Source organism: Crocodylus porosus, unplaced genomic scaffold (genome assembly GCF_001723895.1).
Source record: "Crocodylus porosus isolate Cpor-Errol unplaced genomic scaffold, CroPor_comp1, whole genome shotgun sequence".
NCBI lineage: Eukaryota > Metazoa > Chordata > Crocodylia > Crocodylidae > Crocodylus > Crocodylus porosus.
Window position 1 is genome coordinate 13,428,957 of NW_017728906.1, and position 8,859 is coordinate 13,437,815.

The 8,859-nt window shown below is 42.1% G+C and overlaps 1 protein-coding gene across 1 annotated transcript; it reads left to right on the forward strand.

The window, feature by feature from the left end:
• The first annotated feature begins 1,479 nt into the window (after positions 1-1,479).
• On the forward strand, positions 1,480-2,733 carry GJA8 (gap junction protein alpha 8). Its single transcript, XM_019528784.1, has one exon. The coding sequence runs from the start codon at positions 1,480-1,482 to the stop codon at positions 2,641-2,643; it is 1,164 nt and encodes a 387-aa protein (XP_019384329.1). The 3' UTR covers positions 2,644-2,733.
• The last annotated feature ends 6,126 nt before the right edge of the window (positions 2,734-8,859 follow it).

Here is an 8,859-nt window from a genome sequence, read left to right on the forward strand (position 1 = left end):
GTGTAAAGGTGCCACTTGTCCCAGCTGAAGCTGATGTGGTTAAAGGGCATTACTATTAGATAATTACACAGAATTGCAGGGATTATGTTCACTACACTATGTGTATAAGGTAGTTATTTTTATTGTGTTGCCTGTGATGGGTAACTATTTGGTTTGCTAATCAGTAAATATATGCGAATTTCTCAAAAATGAGTATTTAAATAAGTTTAGCCAAACTTCCATTTCATTTGTTAACGTTTGAGCCCTTGCACACTTCTCTATATAACTATAATGGCTAGAAAAGTAGCACTTTGCTATGATGTTTTTATTGTCTGTGACCTGACCCTGCAGTTTACCTATCTGCCACATGGGACGTGAGGGTGTGTGTGTTAACTGGAGAGCTATATCACATTGCCTAGTTTTTAGCATAAAGGTATAGACTAATATGTCCATGTATTACAAAGACCAGAGTAGCGACTCCAAACTGTTAGGGCAATGTACTTCATTTAAAATTCGTGAAATTCCTGGAGTAAGTTATCTATATTCCTGCCTCCCCCCCAGTCTGTTCACTAGTGTGGAGATGGTATCCATGTGATAAATGTGATCAATAAACTTCTGAGGCATCTTCTACTGCCTAACTCACAATCTTCAATTAATCAAGCTCCCTGGGATTTTTTTGTAAGAAGCCTAAGCTGAGCTGGATTCATATGTGAATATGTCACAGCTTTAAAATTCATGCCTGCAGGGCGAGAAATGGAAGCACTGAAAAAGGGATATTCTGGCTTCCCAGCAAGTGTACACAGCACTGACTGGAGGAACCCGAGTCAAGCTGTGACTTTTTTTTACATAGAAATATACTGCCTTGACTAACTTTTATGGCTCTGAACTTAAACCAGGGTGACTGAAGCTTTTAGAAGGATGCAAAAAATTGTCCCAGTACTATTTTAAAAAGCAATCTCATAGATGTCTAAATATATTTGATGTTACTGGTGTAGTCTGTACAGAATTCAAGATGCATATAACTTAAAATGATAGGGACACTAATGTGAGAGGACCTGTTTGATTCCCTTGTACTCTTACCATTAGCAAACAGTGAAGTCTTCCCAAATCCCAAGCTGATCAAGCCTTCATATCTCACTACTATCATGTATTTATATACAGAATTAAATGGTATTCATGTACATACAATTGATCATGCAAAGACCAACAGAAATGCGTTCTCAGCTAGGGTCAAATATACACTCTAGCTGAGAAGTTATTGAGCATTTAAAGCCGAGGAAGAAAAAGTATAGTGAGGAGATTTCCCTGGCTTCTCAGTCCACCCCCATCTAATGAATGGCAAAAAAATATTTTCTTGAAACAGGCTATACTGGGGAAATATATGTAATTTAAAGGTATCATCAGCACATTAGATCTCAGGAGGTAAATTCCTCAATTGATTTTGATTTAATAAAATTTATGGTCATTCTCTTTACTTTCTCTTCCCTTAGACAGGAGGAGATGGGTGACTGGAGCTTCTTGGGGAACATTTTAGAACAGGTGAATGAGCAATCCACCGTCATTGGGAGGGTTTGGCTCACAGTGCTCTTCATCTTTCGAATCCTGATCCTGGGAACAGCTGCCGAATTAGTCTGGGGAGATGAACAGTCAGACTTTGTGTGCAACACCCAACAGCCCGGTTGTGAGAATGTCTGTTATGATGAAGCCTTCCCCATTTCCCACATCCGTCTCTGGGTCCTTCAGATCATCTTTGTCTCCACACCTTCGCTCGTGTACTTTGGGCACGCTGTGCATCACGCACGAATGAAGGAGAAGAAGAAAGAGAAGGAGGAAGCTGAGAGACGTCGGCTAGGTGAGATGGAGAATGAGGGGCTAAACTTAGCTCCAATCCAAATGAGGGGGGACAAGAAGTTCCCACTGGAAGGAACATTATTGAGAACCTATGTCTGCCACATCATTTTCAAAACCCTCTTCGAGGTTGGGTTCATTGTAGGCCAGTACTACCTGTATGGGTTCCGAATTCTGCCCCTCTACCGCTGTGGCCGGTGGCCCTGTCCCAACCTTGTCGACTGCTTTGTATCCAGACCCACTGAGAAGACAGTCTTCATTATGTTTATGCTGGCGGTGGCCTCATTATCGCTCTTCCTCAACCTCGTGGAGATCAGTCATTTGCTCATGAAAAGGGTGCGGCTGGCTTTCTGGAAGCCTGCGGAGCCACCACTGGGGGAGATCTCAGACAAACCCCTACATTCCCTTGCAGTGACTTCCATTCAGAAGGTCAAGGGCTACAAGTTGCTGGAGGAGGAAAAGCCAGTGTCTCACTATTTCCCCCTAACCGAAGTGGGGGTTGAAGCTAGCCACCTTCCATCCTCCTTCAATGACTTTGATGAGAAGATTGGTATGGGGCCTCTAGAAGAACTATCCAGGGCCTTTGATGAGCGGTTACCATCCTATGCCCAAACAAAAGAGCAGGAAGACAGCAGGGAAGCAGGAGGTGAGCAAGAAGAGGAACAAGAGATGCTGAAAAGAGATGGGCAGGGAGAGGTGAAAGGGTTGGAAGAGCGGGAGCCATCAGCACCTGCTGAACTGACAGCTGATATGAGACCCCTCAGCAGGCTTAGTAAAGCCAGCAGCCGGGCCAGGTCAGATGATTTGACTGTATGAGGGTGTGGGCTGTGCGAAACAACTGCCAAAAAACAAGAAAAAAAAGAAAAAAAAAACCCTCCCCAAAACAAAACAAAAAAGAAAGAAATCCCCAAGTCCTTGAATGTTTTTAAGCAAAGTCCTAAAATGGTCACTTGAAAATTATTTCCTATTGAGAGTCTCAATTGGAAAGGTGCTGTCATGGTAACTGTGTCCTACTTGTCATGTAAGTCCCAGCTTGCTACCTACAGTAGCTTTACTATGCATGGCACTGAAGCGTTTTAAAACCCCAAATAACAGGAAAAGCAGAATGTCTCCATTGTCAGCGTACTTGCTGAGAGTTGTGTCCCACATTTCACGAGGATGTGGGGCATGTGTCTCTTTAGCTAAATACTGTAGTAGCTCAATCCACAGCTCTCTTTTTGTGCTCCTTATTTTGTTTAAGCTAGTGGCCTACTGACCTTGGCCTTCCCTTCACTGCTGGCATGTGATTGTACCTGTTTAATTCTCAGAAATGGATCCTGGGTTCAGTATCATGAAACTAAGATCAGAATATTGTCCCACAAAAGGGAAGAGAGGTCAAAAATGCTCCTCATTTCTTTGTGAGCGCAAGTTTGGGCTACTTAAAAAGATCTTTCTAGCAGCACCTACAAGCATTTGTGTTCTTCTGGTGGCTAGAAAGGTTAAAGCTAGCTCCCTATTAGACTTTAATAGAGGCCTACAAATGGGTTATTTGTTCCCAGCAGAGTTGTTTGGCCACAAGTCTGTATCAAATAGGAGAAAAGAATAAATTAAAGTGGTATTTGTTGTTTAGTGTTGTGACCCGAGGTCTCGAAATTGATGCAGAAAAGGAGTTCTGTGAAGGCCTTTGAAAGTAAATGAACAACCACAGCTTAAAGAGCATGACATAAAAGGTAAGACACCCGGTCCTGCATTTGTGGCTTGATCCTGAAAGGTGCTTAGTTCCTGCAACTCCCAGAGGGTTATGGGCACTCAGCAAATCTCAGAGGCAGACTCCTGGATGCATTGATAGGCATTTAGGAGCCTAAAATGTGGGTTTGGGTGGCCAAGTGATTCTTTAACCACCCAAAAGTAAAATTGATGGTCCTGATTTTGGTGCCAAGCTTTGAAAATCAGACCTCTTGTTTAATTATGTAACAACAGTCTTTAGACATGCTGCTGTGTTGGTTGTCTGACATGACACTTGCTTTGCAGGAGGTTTCCAACAATCTGTTTAGCTGCAGAGTGCAGCTGCCACTAATGAAGAAAACAAGGCCTTTCAAAGAATCACTGGTTGTGGACAGACTAAACAGCAATACCAGTTTGAAATTGTACCAATTCATCACAGGTCACATTCAGCTGATGTAACTGTTTCATATGCCCACTCCTATACAGGTATAAATGGAGCTAAACCAACGTAACATTAAACCTGTTCATATTGGTATAGGAGTGGAAAGGCAAAACAATTGCATTGGTTCAGCTAATTTACACTTCTGAGCAGTATGTTCCCCACTCTTTCAAAATGGAATATCAGTTCACTGCCAGGATTAGAAAAAATATCTGTGCCAACAGGTCCAAAGAAATGCCACAGACCTCCAACGGAGTCTGTTTCTGACCCTTGGAAAAAAGGGAAAGCAAGCAACTGCTTTCTCAGTCAACACTTGCTAATGCTTAGAATGTCTGTGGATTTCTAATTTGGGGGCCACTATGGTGTCTCTTGGATGGGACAGAACTGTGACGTGTTCACAGGTTTGAAGTTAACCACTCTTTCCCCAAAAGACTGAGCCCGATGCCAAAAAAAGTGCAGGTATGCACTTTCATCCTTTCTGCTTTTCAGACCTCAGTCCCTAACAGCTCAGCAAATTCTTTCTGTTCTGCAGTAGGCAATTTGCATTGTTTCACGTGTGGGATATAATCCAGCTCAAAAAAATTCTTTAGTATGAGACACAGAATTCGGCCTGCCGCTGGCCAAAAAAGGCCCTATGGAATCTTTCATAGGATCAGGGCTGTAAAAACCTGACTCAAAAGCCATTGAAGTCAGTGAGAGCCCTTTATATTCACTCCAGCGGGCTTTAGATCGAGCTCTCAGGCCTGATGTCCTAGCTAAATTCCAATGCAGTGAACTGTATTCTGTTCTCCTGCACTAAATCCCCCCAGTAGTTTTAGTTGGATACTATGGTTTTTGTTTCTCATGGTCCCAAACTCTTTTGTAGAATTCCTGTGCCATGTCCTCTGGTTCCTGCATTCAACCTCAGATGTGGCTGTACTTTATTAATGGTTGATGTGGTTACTATAGGTCTCTAGAAAGTGTGTATGTTGTGTCAGAATTCTTCAATGCTTTAACAGTGCCATGTATTTTTAAATATTAATTATTTTGCTCCTCTCAGGATTGTTTCCCAAAATTTCAGCCTGAGCTTCCAACCTTTGTTCTCCTGACAGAGATCATCAGAGGCAGGGAGAGATTTTCATCTGAGGAAAGATCATCAAGGTTGAGAGAGCTTAATTTAGAGGGGGAATATGATGGAGCAGTGTAAAGGTTGATATGATGAAAATCATTTGGATGCTCCCATTCACCTGATTTCATGATTCATGAACAAAAGAGCATTCAATGAAAATAAAAAGCAACAGACAGGAAACTGAGCAGAGCACACACTTTTTTTCTAGCTGAGAGGAGCACTGCCATGTGACTCCACTAGGGCCAAGACCTTGCTAGAATTCAGAATGGGATTGGACTTTAATATGAATAGTATGAACATACACAGTTCCATCCGAAAGGCCCTTGATGCTTTTTTTTTAATTAAAGCAGGGACGTAAGACTTCCTGTTTCCTGACATAAGTGAACCCACTAACTGAGAGGGAATAAGAAACTCACTTCCTCTGTGGGTAGGAAAGTCAATAAGTATTTATTATGGGGTTTCTTTCACCTTTCCCCAAGGCATCTGGCACTGCCAGATATCAGAATAGTGGATTGATTGGGTGCCTGACCTAATGAGGTCTAATTTTATACTTCCAATGGCTTTATACTGGAAAGGATATAAATAACTGTCCACCTTTTTATTGATCGGAGATGTTTTAGGGCTGATTTCTGGTCTTTGCTGTACATACAGCACAACTATCAAAATCATTGGGGGTTTTACATCAACATACCAGGCTGTTTATACACGTGCTTGGGGGTGGGCAGGGGGTGTTTTAATTAGAGCAGTTTCCAGACAGCCACTTTAATTAAAACAGCTCACCATCATGTGTATTAAGCCCCTGCACACTTCAAAATGGCTGCAGGATGCTTTATCTAAATGTCATTTGATGACGTTTAGCTAAAGCACCCTCATAGCCATTTTGAAATGTGTGTGGGCTTAATATATGTGACCATGAGGCGATGCTGGAGCTTTCTAATTAGAATGTGGAGGAGACTGAGTTAATTGAGTCTGCTCTGATGCTTTGTAATTAGAACAGGAGCGAGTACGTCTATAGGCATCCCAGAGTCCAGAATCTGGCTGGCAACTCAATCCAGCTTCTGGATCCAAGGTGTGGAATATGTCACTTTTGCTGTAATGCGTGGACAAAATCCACTGTTAAGTGTATTTGTGGCATATTGTGAGCCCATGGCATGGCTGCTATGACATGGTGCTCATGGTACCCCACTACGTTTTCTCCATATGAGTTTCCATAGTGCAATGATAAACCACACTGTTCTTCCTGTGGCATCCAGCCAACTGCTTGTGTGGTTTCTCAAACCAACTTCAGACTGCCCTATTGCATTTCTTAAAGATTGTAATTTCCAGGTATATGGTGTATTAGAGACAGTGTTCCTAGCAGTCCGAACAAGTGGCTGGGAGTCAGGTCTCTTGATTTCTACCCTCACCTCTGCCATTAATTCACCGAGTGACAGTGGACAAGTTACTTTTCAAGCGTGTAAAAATTAAGTTAAGGGGGAAGGGATTAGGAATCTCCTCTGCTTCTCCTTACAAAGGAATTACTGACTAATTGTATGTTTTTTTGCAAGAAGTATAGGTTGCAAATGTCAAGTTCACTAAAGTAGCGGGTATAGAAGAGGGAGGCAGTGTCTTGACTTATAATAGCACAAAGGAGTTGGTATTCTCCAGTGTCTGGTGCACTGGACCATGGATAAAAGTCCTAGCTATATTTCCAACTCTTCTACTGACTTGCGGTGAGAAATCACTAAATCTCCCTGTGTCTCTGTTTTTCCATCTGTAAAACGGGCATAGGAATTTCTACCTACCTCACAGGGTTGTTGTGAGGCTTCACTAATTCTGTTGTAAAGTGTGTAGGGATCATATGATGAAAGCACTATCCAAATGCACAGTATCATTGCTATTCAATGAGAAAACTTTTGGGTTGGTTAGAATAGGATGCTGTGGCCAGAAGTGAAATAGATTCAGAACAGAACACCACATTGTACTGTGGGTGTCAGTGATGTAGTGTGCCTGTGGGTTTCAGAACCCCAGTTAACTTGGGCAAGCCAAATCTTCAGCTACTACAAACTGGTGTAGTTCTAACAACTTCAGTGGAGCAGCTGAGGCTCAGACCCAATGATATCAATCTCTGGTGCTACTAAATCCCAGTTTGAATCAGATCCAAGCAAGCATCCAGCAGGTTGCAGTCCTAAAGGAAAACTGCATTATAATTTATGGAAGATGGAAAAAACCCTGCCATCCACATATGCATCTGCAACAAGTATTCTGTTTGTATGAATATTTCCAGTAAGTGAGACTTAATACATTCTCTTAAGCTTGAGATGAGCAGATTAGTTCTTCAGTGTCAGAGGGGAGATTGGTTGGGAAGGGTCTGTAGTTCAAGTCTATGGAAGCATGAAATCTGCTTCCTGAGGGAGGAGAGCCTGGTCTTTCCCCATACTCATTAATTTCCTGACTATGCAGTTTCATGTTAAAAAAGCTGCCATGCTACACAATGCTGAAAACATGTCAGTTTGCTGTTTGTGTATAAAGCAGCTTTTCAGGCTCACAACAGAGAGTAATCCCAGCCTGAGCTCAGTTTTGTTTTATAAAGGCAGGGACATCCAGGAGAAACAGATTAAACTCTTCTTCTGAAACCAGGGTGCTGGGTGTAGTAAAACAATGTGTAGTCGCAAAATTCCTGATCTGGGGGGAGGAAGATGAATGGTGCATATCAGGGGAGCCATCCAGGTACTGGAACTAGTTTTTACCAAAATGAATGGAACTACCTTTTCTTAGTCCCTGTGTAACACTATGAGCTTCTAACATGGCTCTGGTTAGGTTGTATGTTTGCACAATATGTGGTTAATACTCTTTTTTGTGATGATGGCAGCTAATAAGAGTTTTGTTATTGCCAGAGACCTGCCCTAGCATATAAATCTCTTCCTGTAACTGGTTTGGCATGCTCCTATTTTGGCAGTACAGGCAAAACTTGTCATTGTGTGTTGTTGTGTCAACAATTTGGACTAGTCCTCTTTCCTCTCAGCTCTCTGTGCGGTAGGACATACCAGAATGCATTGTCTGATGTGTTCCAGGTATAGTCAGCATTGCTGAAGCTTCTCAAGTTTTTCCCAGAATGCATTGGTACAAACCCAGTTAGGCAGCATGGTAGACACTGGTGTGAGAATACATTGATCTATGCTTGTAACGTGAGAAAAAAGCTGCCACACAAACAGAACCATATTTAGTATAACTGCATCAAATGAGCTTCACTAGCTACAAAGATATGGTTATCTTTCAAGGCTGAGATACTCAAAATGACTGAAGGGATTAGACATACTGCTGCCATAAGCTTCACTGGGGACTTGGCATCTAAATTCATGTACAGATCTCAGCCCTAATGCAAATAAGGGTTTTAACATCTGCTTTATTAGAAATTTAGCCCCTTAGAATAAGGATAATGCTGGACCTCAGTTAAGTATAGCTGAGAAGAAAGAGGATTTCAGGGTTCTTTTAGAAAGCATGAGTGGGAGAATTGACTTTGACTTGTAACCATTTATATTTGTTAGGTCCAGAATTGCACAGGCAAAGGAAAACAGGTCATTTTCTGGTTAGCACAAAAGCAAAGGCTGTGTTGCTTTGGGAATTCATGGAATGGCTAACGGCAGGTTTGCAAATTTGTACTGTCACAATGTATGGCATGAAGACTATTACTAGCCTATGGAAACACAGCATAGAAAAGATTTCTGAAGGCTGCTTTTCTACAGTGTCTCTCTGCAGCTCAAGGCAGTGCCAGACTGAAGGCGAATGGATAGTAAAATGA

Coding starts and splice junctions, on each gene's coding strand:
- GJA8 (XM_019528784.1), top strand. CDS start 1,480: ATGGGTGACTGGAGCTTCTTGGGGAACATTTTAGAACAGGTGAATGAG.